The sequence below is a fragment of the Physeter macrocephalus genome, chromosome 5 (genome assembly GCF_002837175.3).
Source record: "Physeter macrocephalus isolate SW-GA chromosome 5, ASM283717v5, whole genome shotgun sequence".
In the NCBI taxonomy this organism is placed as follows: Eukaryota; Metazoa; Chordata; class Mammalia; order Artiodactyla; family Physeteridae; genus Physeter; species Physeter macrocephalus.
Window position 1 is genome coordinate 67,324,016 of NC_041218.1, and position 13,745 is coordinate 67,337,760.

Sequence of the window (13,745 nt, forward strand, 5' to 3'; positions counted from 1 at the left end):
AGTGTTCCATGAGCACTTGAGAAGAATGTGTATTCTGTTGTTTTTGGATGGAATGTCCTATAAATATCAATTAAGTCCATCTTGTGTAATGTATCATTTAAAGCTTGTGTTTCCTTATTTATTTTCATTTTGGATGATCTGTCCATTGGTGAAAGTGGGGTGTTAAAGTCCCCTACTATGATTGTGTTACTGTCGATTTCCCCTTTTATGGCTGTTAGTATTTGCCTTATGTATTGAGGTGCTCCTATGTTGGGTGCATAAATATTTACAATTGTTATATCTTCTTCATGGATCGATCCCTTGATCATTATATAGTGTCCTTCTTTGTCTCTTGTTATAGTTTTTACTTTAAAGTCTATTTTGTCTGATATGAGAATTGCTACTCCAGCTTTCTTCTGATTTCCATTTGCATGGAATATCTTTTTCCATCCCCTCACTTTCAGTCTGTATGTGTCCCTAGGTCTGAAGTGGGTCTCTTGTAGACAGCATATATATGGGTCTTGTTTTTGTTTCCATTCAGCCAGTCTGTGTCTTTTGGTGGGAGCATTTAATCCATTTACATTTAAGGTAATTATCGATATGTATGGTTCTATTACCATTTACTGAATTGTTTCGGGTTGTTCTTGTAGGTCTTTTCCTTCTCTTGTGTTTCTTGCCTAGAGAAGTTCCTTTAGCATTTGTTGTAAAGCTGGTTTGGTGGTGCTGAACTCTCTCAGCTTTTGCTTGTCTGTAAAGGTTTTAATTTCTCCATCAAATCTGAATGAGATCCTTGCTGGGTAGAGTAATCTTGGTTGTAGGTTTTTTTCCTTCATCACTTTAAATATGTCCTGCCACTCCCTTCTGGCTTGGAGAGTTTCTGCTGAAAGATCCGATGTTAACCTTATGGGGATTCCTTTGTGTGTTATTTGTTGTTTTTCCCTTGCTGCTTTTAATATGTTTTCTTTGTATTTAATTTTTGACAGTTTGATTATTATGTGTCTTGGCGTGTTTCTCCTTGGGTTTATCCTGTATGGGACTCTCTGTGCTTCCTGGACTTGATTGACTATTTCCTTTCCTATATTAGGGAAGTTTTCAACTATAATCTCTTCAAATATTTTCTCAGTCCCTTTCTTTTTCTCTTCTTCTTCTGGGACCCCTATAATTCGAATGTTGGTGCGTTTAATGTTGTCCCAGAGGTCTCTGAGACTGTCGTCAGTTCTTTTCATTCTGTTTTCTTTATTCTGCTCTGCAGTAGTTATTTCCACTATTTTATCTTCTAGGTCACTTTCCACTATTTTATCTTCCAGGTCACTTATCCGTTCTTCTGCCTCAGTTATCCTGCTATTGATCCCTTCTAGAGTATTTTATATTTTATATTTCATTTATTGTGTTGTTCATCGTTGCTTTTTTCCTCTTTAGTTCTTTTAGGTCCTTGTTAAATGTTTCTTGCATTTTCTCTATTTCCAAAATTTTGGATCATCTTTACTATCATTATTCTGAATTCTTTTTCAGGTAGACTGCCTATTTCCTCTTCATTTGTTAGGTCTGATGGGTTTTTACCATGCTCCTTCATCTGCTGTGTGTTTTTCTGTCTTTTCATTTTGCTTATCTTACTGTGTGTGGGGTCTCCTTTTCACAGGCTGCAGGTTCGTAGTTCCTGGGTTTTTTGGTGTCTGTCCCCAGTGGCTAAGGTTGGTTCAGTGGGTTGTGTAGGTTTCGTGGTGGAGGGGACTACTGCCTGTGTTCTGGTGGATGAGGCTGGATCTTGTCTTTCTTGCAGGCAGTTCCACATCTGGTGGTGTGTTTTGGGGTGTCTGTGGGCTTATGATTTTAGGCAGCCTCTCTGCTAATGGATGGGGCTGTGTTCCTGTCTTGCTGGTTGTTTGGTATAGGGTGTCCAGCACTGTAGCTTGCTGGTCATTGTGGGAAGCTGGGTGTTGGTGTTGAGATGCAGATCTCTGGGAGATTTTTTTTTTTTTTTTTCGCGGTACACGGGCCTCTCACCATTGCGGCCTCTCCCGCCGCGGAGCACAGGCTCCGGACGCGCAGGCCCAGCGGCCATGGCCCACGGGCCCAGCCGCTCCACGGCACGCGGGATCCTCCCGGACCAGGGCACGAACCCGTGTCCCCTGCACCAGCAGGTGGACCCCCAACCACTGCACCACCAGGGAAGCCCCCTGGGAGATTTTTGCTGTTTGATATTACTTGGAGCTGGGTGGTCTCTTGTGGACCAGTGTCCTGAAGTTGGCTCTCCCACCTCAGAGGCACAGAAGTGACTCCTGGCTGGAGCACCAAGAGCCTTTCATCCACATGGCTCAGAATAAAAGGGAGAAAAAAAAGGAAAGAAGAGGAGGGGAGGGGAGGGGAGGTAATCCCAAGTAGGATAAAATAAAATAAAGTTATTAAAATAAAAATAAAAAGTAATTATTAAGAAAAATATTTTTTAAAAGGAAAAAAAAAAATAACCGGACAGTCAGACCCTGGGACAAATGGTGAAAGCAAAGCTATACAGACAAAATCTAACACAGAAGCATACACATACACACTCTCAAAAAGAGGAAAAGGGGAAAAAATAATACATCTTGCTCCCAAAGGCCACCTCCTCAATTTGGGATGCTTCGTTGTCTCTTCAGGTATTCCACAGATGCAGGGTACATCAAGTTGATGGTGGAGCTTTAATCCGCTGCTTCTGAGTCTGCTGGGTGAAATTTCCCTTTCTCTTCTTTGTTCGCACAGCTCCCGGGGTTCAGCTTTGGATTTGGCCTCGCCTCTGTGTGTAGGTTGCCTGCTGGCGCCTGTTCTTTGCTCAGACAGGACGGGGTTAAAGGAGCCGCTGATTCGGGGGCTCTGAGTCACTCAGGCTGGGGGGAGGGAGGGGTACGGATGCGGGGCGAGCCTGCAGCGGCAGAGGCCAGTGTGACGTTGCACCAGCCTGAGGTGCGCCGTGCATTCTCCCGGGGAAGTTGTCCCTGCATCACGGGACCCTGGCACTGGCGGGCTGCACAGGCTCCCAGGAGGGGAGGTGTGAACAGCGACCTGTGCTTGCACACAGCCTTCTTGGTGGCTGCAGCAGCAGCCTTAATGTCTCACGCCCGTCTCTGGGGTCCATTCTGATAGCTGCGGCTCGCGCCTGTCTCTGAAGCTCCTTTAAGCAGCGTGCTTAATCCCCTCTCCTCGCGCACCAGGAAACCTGAGGCAAGAAAAAGTCTCTTGCCTTTCAGCAGGTCCAGACTTCTCCCGGACTCTCTCCCGGCTAGCCGTGGTGCACTAACCCCTTCAGGCTGTGTTCACGCCACCAGTCCTCTCCCTGGTATCCAACGGAAGCCCGAGCTGTGCTTATCCTTTTTTCTTTTGCCCTACCCAGGTACGTGGGCAGTTTCTTGCCTTTTGGGAGGTCTGAGGTCTTCTGCCAGTGATCAGTGGGTGTTCTATAAGAGCAGTTTTTCCTGTAGATGTATTTCTGATGTATATGTGGGGAGGAAGGTGATCTCCTTGTCTTACTCTTCCACCATCTTCTCTCAAACCCCTTATTATATCTTCTTATTAGTATTTTTATTAGCTTTAACATAGGACGAGGAACTGTAATTAAACTATTTTAAATTTATGTCAGTTTGTATTTATTCACATTGTTTTTTCTTTAACAGTGATTTCTGTACACTGACATCCATCAAAGTGCATAACATAGTACTCATGATGCAGTAAGTACGAATTTTTTTTTTGAAAGATTGTTTAAAAACTTTAGATGTATAACATTGGCTTAGAGTATACACATCTTTATAAATGCTGTCTCATTTGGGTTTTAAGCTTTACAGGAGTGCAATGAGGTGAAGTAAATAGTATCCCACTTTACACATGAGGAAATGGGAGCTCAGGGGAGTAGTGAAGGATCACACAGCTGCTTAATAGTGAATCTGGATGTTGCAAGAACTTGGGAAAATGGTAGAAATTGGGATAGAGAGAAGAATGAGCTCAACACCCAATTCCTTCCTGCCTGTGGTAAAGGCAGTAACAGTAGTGAAGACCAGGAATGTTATTGGTTTGCAAATTGGGTGTTATCCTAAGCCATGAAAACATTGTAGGTTATAGGTTGGGTATTTGGACCATTAGCTAACATTTGATTAACCGTTTCCTCTGATTAGAGAACTGTGTGATTATTTTTAAGAGTGCAGTGAACTAAATACATTTTTAATTAAAGATAGGTGTTTTGAAAAAATACATTTTTGTATATAATTATTTTTGGATAGGGCTTTCTCAGCCAGCATTCCTGTTGTCTATTGGGGAAATATTCCCTAAGAGGCCCATGTCCACAATATTAAGTTATCATTAATCAAATAATCTCTCCCTGGAGAGAATTTTGATATATAAAGTGTTCTCACTTTAGAAAGCTTTTTTATATATAATTATTCAGTGTTTCTCCCCATTTATTTTATTTTTAGAGTTACTGATCCTCCGTGCGGGAATCTCTCCGCTTTGCCCTCCGCACCCCCGTGGCTGCAGTCTCCTCCGTGGTTCTCAAGCTCCCCCACTGCCACCCGCAGTCTCCGCCCGCGAAGGGGCTTCCTAGTGTGTGGAAACCTTTCCTCCTTCACAGCTCCCTCCCACTGGTGCAGGTCCTGTCCCTATTCTTTTGTCTGTGTTTATTCTTTTTTCTTTTGCCCTACCCAGGTACGTGGGCAGTTTCTTGCCTTTTGGGAGGTCTGAGGTCTTCTGCCAGTGATCAGTGGGTGTTCTATAAGAGCAGTTTTTCCTGTAGATGTATTTCTGATGTATATGTGGGGAGGAAGGTGATCTCCTTGTCTTACTCTTCCACCATCTTCTCTCAAACCCCTTATTATATCTTCTTATTAGTATTTTTATTAGCTTTAACATAGGACGAGGAACTGTAATTAAACTATTTTAAATTTATGTCAGTTTGTATTTATTCACATTGTTTTTTCTTTAACAGTGATTTCTGTACACTGACATCCATCAAAGTGCATAACATAGTACTCATGATGCAGTAAGTACGAATTTTTTTTTTTGAAAGATTGTTTGTTTAAAAACTTTAGATGTATAACATTGGCTTAGAGTATACACATCTTTATAAATGCTGTCTCATTTGGGTTTTAAGCTTTACAGGAGTGCAATGAGGTGAAGTAAATAGTATCCCACTTTACACATGAGGAAATGGGAGCTCAGGGGAGTAGTGAAGGATCACACAGCTGCTTAATAGTGAATCTGGATGTTGCAAGAACTTGGGAAAATGGTAGAAATTGGGATAGAGAGAAGAATGAGCTCAACACCCAATTCCTTCCTGCCTGTGGTAAAGGCAGTAACAGTAGTGAAGACCAGGAATGTTATTGGTTTGCAAATTGGGTGTTATCCTAAGCCATGAAAACATTGTAGGTTATAGGTTGGGTATTTGGACCATTAGCTAACATTTGATTAACCGTTTCCTCTGATTAGAGAACTGTGTGATTATTTTTAAGAGTGCAGTGAACTAAATACATTTTTAATTAAAGATAGGTGTTTTGAAAAAATACATTTTTGTATATAATTATTTTTGGATAGGGCTTTCTCAGCCAGCATTCCTGTTGTCTATTGGGGAAATATTCCCTAAGAGGCCCATGTCCACAATATTAAGTTATCATTAATCAAATAATCTCTCCCTGGAGAGAATTTTGATATATAAAGTGTTCTCACTTTAGAAAGCTTTTTTATATATAATTATTCAGTGTTTCTCCCCATTTATTTTATTTTTAGAGTTACTGTAACAACAACTTACTTTGGACACTCAGAACAGATATCCCAGGAGAGGTACCAGTACGTTGATTGTGGAAGGAACACAACTTATCAGTTGGGGCAGTCTGAATATCTAAATGTACTTCAGCCACAACAGTGAAAACTGAGAGATGCACCTGGAGAAGAAATACTTATTGATATTTTCCAAACTCTGAAGGATGAGGTACTTACTTCCTGATAGGAGATCTTAAATTGAACAACCTAAAGTTTACACTTCTGTTTTAAAAGTACAGCTAAGAGTATGTGGACTTGTAGGTTATTACAACTCTCCACTCTGTGTTCATGATATTTGTACCAGGGTCTTTTACTTGAATATAAATTTACTGATTGGTTTTCTTTGCTCCTGGTCCCCAAAGGGGAAAAGTAAGACTTCTCCTACAGGATAATAAATAATTATTTAAAATTCATAGCTCTAATCACTACTGAAAACATAATTGATGATTTGTGATGAATATAATTATGTGATGAACATAATTTGAGAAACTTTATTTCTGAATGTTTTTATAGAAAATTACTGTGGGCCTATTCATGAAGACATTTAAAGAGTAACCTTTTTTTTCCTGTTTTATAAATTCCCATTGCTACTTGGTAGTATTTCAGCTGTATGCTATTTTAGCTTTTAGCTAAATGTTTTTATTTTTTCATTTTGAAATCTTACTCATTTGCATGTTTTTGTCAGTCTTACTTCAAGCTATTGCTTGCATAACACTGAATAAACCAAAATAATCTTTGCAAAATTCTGTACCTAAAATTTTTTAAAACCCCTAAATAATGTGCTTCACATGTCTTTCCATGTTAGTTATAATTGTGTGAAATTTTTATGTAATCTTCAAACATAATCATTTAATGTACAGTATTGTAAATAAATTCTGCATGGCTTTTATGTAGCTTTAATAAATGTCAAATAAAGTGGTACAGATTTAAAATACAGTAAGTTGCTCATAAAAATTTTTAAAAAAGGAAAATGATATTCAGAAACCTCTAGAATGTATGTTTCCAATTACATATTAGATCAGGCATAACATAGATTTGAAATAAAATATTTTGATGCTCCACTTTTTTTAATGTTGCTTTTCATACTAAAGAATTATGAATACACTTACTTTTCACAACTGTTAGGTACCCAAATCATCAATTTTATGAATGTTTTAGAGGAGGAAGTTATTTCTTTGGTAAAATAATCCAAGAAATCCTGTTATTAAATTACGGTGGCTATAGCAAAATAAAACCCATATTATGCTTTTAAAAATTTAATTACTTTGCACATCATGGATATCATGCCCCTAGCAGTTACATTTTTAAAGGTTTCTACTTTGGGTTTGGATTTTATTTAAAATTGTTTTCAAGTGTAAATTATTGACTTATTCATTTTGCTATTTTATATTTTTAATACCATTTTGCATTTGGGCTTTTTGCCTTTTTGCTTACCACGTTCTGAGTACCTTTTAAATACCTACCACTGAGCATAGGGGCTGACTGTGATACCAGAAACAGTAAGTGGCTTGAGAGTAGTTTCTTATGTTCCCTAGTGACAGAGATCAGGTTACCCCTCTCCCTACTCCCAAAGTGCCTAACATGGGTCTGAAACATTCTTATTTATAAGTCTGACTCTCTCAACTATAGAACATGAGCTTTATTTAATTAGTTAGAGCTAATGAAGCCCTGCTTTCTGCCTTTAAACCTACTCAGGTTTCCCCTTACTTAGCTTTCATATTACTTTCTCTAAGTTTTCCTCAGTGAACATTTAAATGGGTGAAATGCACTAACTTCTTTTTTTTTTTAACTACTTAGTCTTCCCTTAATGCATCGCTAACTCATCCATCCTTACTATTAAACTAAAATCACTCCTTTAAATTTATTATGGATTTTGTAGTCCAACCCAATCTTTAATATTTTTTCTGCTATGTTTTTTGACTACTCCCCTTCTCCTTGAAATTGCACTTTTCTAATGTGTGTGTTCTATTTGTATTTTTCATATCATTCTCATTTCATTTTTTTCTCATTCTCCTATCTTTTGATATCTTTTAATGAGTAGTATCCAGACCCTCTTCTGCCTCAAAATTTCTACTCCTGTATCTTCAACAATCACCTATATTAAGGCTTCCAGCTCTGTTTCTACATACCTGACCAGTAACCTATCTAGTTTCTCATTTAGCTAATGACTTAAGAGAGAACAGTATTTCAGTGACTGTGTAAAAATCAAACAATGTTAAAAAATATTTTATCATGTTTTGTTCTCACCTGTCCTTATGTCCCATTTCTTCAAAATCATTCTTCAGATATGCCTCCTTCAAAAATCATTCTTGATTTATTTTCCTGCTTTGTATCTTAACCTTGGAAAACTATATAGTGTAAATTAAATGGACTTTTCTGTTGATGTGTAGCTTTAATATCCTTTTAGAGTGCATGCAGAGTATCTGCTGAAGAGTCAGAAAAGTGAGAGAACATTTGCTTTCACTGACTTAGCTTTGAATTTTTAAATTCATTCTTTAAATTAAAAACTTTATTACACCTACTTTCTGTGGAGTTCAAGTGAGAAAAAAACTAGAATTTAAAATAAGTTAAAAAAAACAGTAGTAGAAAAATAAAGATCACCTGTGACTACTTTCAAAGAGGGTTAAGTAACTGCCAGAAGAACTCTAGAGCAAAGCAGGCTGTAAATTAATAAAACTACAAAAGCACATTAAGGTGAAGCAGACTTACAGCCATTAAAAAAAAAATCTGGAAAGGATGGATGAGGCTTTAACTTTTCTTAGGTCATTGTCCAATGCAGTTTCTTATGTGGTAATAGGATTTTTTTAAAACGGCTCTCAGACCTTATTCAGAAGATGTGGTAAAGATGTTACAATTTTTTTTTTCTGATAATTCCAAGAATAAATTTCTCGTAAATTGCACCTTAAATAGACTGGTCATTCCAACCAAATCTAATATGTAACCAGCCTACATGTTTTCATATTACGTTTATATAGCACTGTGCCCTTTTCAGAATTCTTTCATATGTTTCTCTCATATCATTTGCCATCGTCCTGTGAGTCAGAAAAGGAGGGTAGTAGGATCCTCCTCTTTTAGAAAAGGAAAAAGAGGTATAGAGAAGTTGAGGGACCTGCTGAAGATCTCATATTTAGTAAATAGTTTAATTGAGGCCAGACCTAGTTTTCCTGTTACCCATATCTGTGCTCTGTCATTTAAAATACCCATTGGAAAGCCCTGTTGACTCAGTATAAATAAAAATTAGAGAAAACATTCACGTAGGTAATGGTGACAATCAGAATAATACTGATGGACTAAGATTTTAGGTATCGTGAAACTGATACCTTAAATATTTTAAATGGGAAATGTAAAATATTTTGGAGCATGATCTGTATATTAATTTTCTGTTAAAATTTAGTACTCTGTGATCATTCCAGTAAAGATAATAGATATGTTTCAGAGTAGACTAATTATAAATAATAGAGATTAGTGGATTGAGATTTGAAACAGTAACAGTTTGAAAATAAGAGATATCAGATAAACTGCTTGAAATTTCTAAATAACCATCTTTACTACGTAACATGTAAATGGCTGTGGTTTTGTGTTCATTTTTTCCATGCTTTTTTTGTTTGTTTAAGCCAATGAGGTAATTATTTTCTCTAAGAATTCATGACAAGAAAATAAAATTCACTTCAGATCTTCTGAATTGTAGTTTGGGAATAACACAGTGTGGTGTTCAAATAGATAGGAAGTGACTGCCAAAACACGATAAAAGTAACTTAGGAGACTTCAGATGTCAGCCTAATGAATCATTTGTGGTTCTTAGCCTTATCATTATTGCAGTATAATTCTGGATGTTTAATTGGAGGACATGTCCCCAACTTTCATGCCATTTTGTTTGTTTTTTAAAAGTTTTAAAGTAAACAATTCTTTGTATAATGACTATATCTTATTTAAGAAAACGGTTTGTTTGGTACTTGACCCCAAAGTCACTGCTCAGTATAGCTAATATTTATTGGTTACTTACTATGTCCCATACTGTACTGTACTAACCTTTCATGTGCATATCTTATTATCCCTCAGAAGAGTTCTTTAAGGTAGTTACTGTCATTGCCCCCCCATTTTATCTCTGAGGAAATTGAGTTTTAGAGAAGTTAAGAAGTATGTATAAGTTGGAAAGTGGCAGATTAGAGATTCAAAACAGGTCTGTTTGACTCAAGCATCATTGTTCTTACAATAAGCATATTGTCTTTCTAGCCTTTGAAAATGTTTTAGTCATAAAAATGTATTGGATATTGCACTTAATATAGAAGAGTGAGGTTTTTGAAATATTTTCAAGAATACTATTAAGATGCTTTATTATTTTGTAGATCTTTAATATAAAAATGTTTATCTCTTTTTAGCTATTAATACTTAAAAATTTAAATTTACAAATATATATCAGGCTTCCTTGATAAGCAGTATGAATTGAATTTCAAGTTACTAGGTTGTAAGCCAAAGGTTACTCACCAGAATTTCATGATTTTTAGCTCATAACATCTGGAAACAGTAACTACTTGGCTCAAATACATCTAAGAAGAGTTAATTTTATTTCTCTCTCTTTTTTGTAATATCAGATTTTAAATGAGATAAATTATTTTAAGGAAAAATGTTTGAGAGGGTGGGATAAAAAGACTGAAACATTATTTCTTTAAAAAATGTATTTTTACATGAAAACAAGATATATCTGCAATGTGTTCAATCAAAAAATTCACTTCTATATCCCAGATCTACATATTTCAAAGTAAAAATGTTCACTTGTCAGCTGAAATTCCTGATTAGAACTAATATTTGTTTATTTTTGTGCTTAGAATGTAAATTTCTCAGTGGATTTTTTTTTTTAATTACCTTTAATTTGGATAAAAGCAAGTGATGTATTTATATACTAGAGGGATAAAAATGGTAATTTTCATTTTTTAAAAAAACTACCAATGTGATTATATCTTTAGTTCTTTTTACTCATGTTTAGCAGAGGCTTTAAATTAAAAAATACACTATGGTCTGTATTGACCCAAAAAGCATTCCATAAATTAATTTAACAAATATATGGCAAGTTTTTCATAGCTATAGCTAATTCTTCTAGAAGGAAGTTGTTGCCTTCTGTTTAATTACATTAATTGAAATGTGTTTAAGAGAAATGTTTTCAGCATATTTTGTATACTGAAAAAAAAATAGGGTTAGTATTGGGCCAATGGCCAAGAGGTAACATTACTACCTTGTAGACTGTTACAGTTCAAATTGTCCCACTTACCCCAGAATTTTAGAAACTAGAAGTCTGGGAGATGCTGTATCAGCTGTACTCTGGTGATTCTAAATGCTGTAAGTACTGTTCATCTTTTGTTATTGTGTGAGATGGGAAAAAATGCCAGATTGCAAAAGATGCATAATTTCATTGTATAATGGTTTGTTTTAGGCATAAAATATCAGCAAGCCTTATCTTGTGTGTTTTGCCTTATATTTCCTCATAGAACTAAATTAAGTAAGATTTTGGGAAATGATTTTAAATGCTTTCCGAGTTGACCTGCTTGGTCAGATATTTGAATGATGGCATTGCTGAGTAGACTCTAACCCGTGATTCTAATTGTGGAATAAAGAATAGAGTGTGAGACTATGTTTGGGCACTTACTCTTCATTTATATTAGGTATTACCCTCCATCATAATATACCTACTAAATTTCCAAGTTGAGCAGTTCTGTAATTGTAACTATTGTTGCTGTACCTGTAACAAAACATGCTTATGATAGTAAAATGAATAGAAGCACCCCCAAATACTATTTTTTTAATTCACTTGTAACTGTTCCTCTTATAATTGTGTATGACAGAATCAAATTTGTAAAAATTTTAGCATGAAAAATAAAATTTGTATCAGTCAAGTGTCTTGGTTATGCTTTTGAAATTCTCTTGACATAAACAAATCAGTGTAAATATTAAAAGTTCTTCAGCTTAAAGCTTTTAGGTTCTTATAGTTGTTAGCCAAACTGCACTTTAACATCATATTTGATTTCTTTTTCTTTCATCTACTTAGCTTCCAATTTGTTGCCTAATTCTGTCTATTCTACCTCTCTAGTGTCTCTGGAATCTGTCTCATAGTTGAAATGTCTGTTGCTACTACTCCCTAATTTTTTATTGAAAAAAGCCCAAGTCCTTACTGTGGTATTAGGAATCTTTTGTTATCTGGCCACAATCTAAATTCACAATCTTATTTCCTATCTTTGCCCCTCATTTATGTCCCAGGCAAATTGAGATGTTTGCCATTCCTTGGAAATAGTTCTTTCTTTAATCCACACTTTGCTCATTCTGTTCCTTTTTTCCTAGAAAATTATGTAACCATTTCTTTTTTTTTTTTTTTTTTTTTTTTTTTGGCAGTACGCAAGCCTCTCACTGTTGCCGCCTCTTCCATTGCGGAGCACAGGCTCCGGACGCGCAGGCTCAGCGGCCATGGCTCACGGCACCAGCCGCTCCGCGGCATGTGGGATCTTCCCGGACCGGGGCACGAACACGTGTCCCCTGCATCAGCAGGCGGACTCTCAACCACTGTGCCACCAGGGAAGCCCTGTAACCATTTCTTTAGTCTCCCAATCTTACTTATTTAACAACACCCAGCTCAAGTGTCCTTCCCCACTCTCCTTCTCTTCCTCCAAACTTACTGAAACATTTGGTGACATTTCCACATCTGTACTTTGAAAAGAATTGCTTAATCACAAAGAAGATTTTTGATTTTGTTTTTGAACTTTAGCTTTTTGTTTTGAACTGAACTTAAAACTTGTTTTAAACTTTCGTTTTAATCATTAGTTATTCAAATACATTTTCTTGCTTAGAGTTAGTATTTTCATTAAGGTTTTAAAAATCTTTTATCAAGTAGAATGATCTGAAGTTAGATGAAATGTGGTAAAAAATATCTTGGTAGAATGATAGGGGTGAAAAAAAGATTCATTATATGCATGTGCTTTTACGTTGCCAGTTTCTCAAGAAAGAAGAATCATTAGCAAATTCATGAGGGTTTTTTCCTGATAGATTTCTGTTCCTTTGATCAGTGGCTTTCAGAATTTCTTTTTAAGCTGTAAAACCTATTTTTTATACAATGTCTTACATAGAACCCCAATATGTGACAAAATGTAGCCACTTAGATTTCATTGGGAGAAAACTTCGCAGTCCTTCACTACTCATCTTCCCCAATAGCCCCTGAAGCCGTTGGTCTAGAGTGTGATGTAGTCACTTCTTTAATGATAACTTAGTGCAGTTTAACAAAAACTGCTTTGGTTTATGACTGAAACATATTTCATAACTGGGCAAATATAAGCTTAAATTTATATTTTTATATCTTATAAATAGCTTTGAAAATGACCATAAAGGGAAAAACAAATTAATTCCTATTTTCTAATTAGTTATTTTCCATTCTTACATATATTTCAGATTGTTAGTCTTCAAAGGGAACTTAAAAAAAAGTTTGAGACTTTGGGCAATGTGTATCATCTTAAAGTGATTTTGTAATGAACAAACATTTTCATTTCATGAATTCCAGATTCTAATAGAATATATTGATAACATTTTTGAAAAAAATGCCCTCAAGGAGACTAGCACTATGAAGAATTCTAATCCCAAATCTGCTTCAGATATTTAGTTGTTTTTTTTTTAGATTCTGTACTTTATTATTTTTTTAATTTATTTTTGGCTGCATTGGGTCTTCATTGCTGCACGCGAGCTTTCTCTAGTTGCAGTGAGCGGGGGGCTACTCTTTGTTGCAGTGTGTGGGGTTCTCATTGCAGTGGCTTCTCTTGTTGTGGAGCACGGGCTGTAGGCATGCGGGCTTCAGTAGTTGTGGCTCGTGGGCTCTAGAGTGCAGGCTCAGTAGCTGTGGCTCATGGGCTCTAGGGTGCAGGCTCAGTAGTTGTGGCACACAGGCTTAGTTGCTCCGCAGCATGTGGGATCTTCCCGGACCAGGGCTCAAACTCACATGGGCTCAGTAGTTGTGGCTC

At 36.4% G+C, this 13,745-nt stretch overlaps 1 protein-coding gene across 6 annotated transcripts in view; it reads left to right on the forward strand.

Annotated features, from left to right (window-relative positions):
- TMEM106B (transmembrane protein 106B) overlaps positions 1-6,819 on the forward strand; it is a 21,822-nt gene extending 15,003 nt beyond the window's left edge. For 5 of the 6 annotated variants that reach the window (XM_028490064.2, XM_007113280.4, XM_028490063.2 and 2 more), the window contains 2 exons: positions 4,925-4,978; positions 5,722-6,819. In XM_028490064.2, the coding sequence (XP_028345865.1) occupies positions 4,925-4,978; positions 5,722-5,860 (193 nt within the window). In that variant the 3' untranslated portion in view covers positions 5,861-6,819. Of the gene's footprint in view, positions 1-3,623; positions 3,678-4,924; positions 4,979-5,721 lie in introns of all 6 variants that reach the window. The other variant, XM_007113281.4, reaches the window with a different exon arrangement.
- The last annotated feature ends 6,926 nt before the right edge of the window (positions 6,820-13,745 follow it).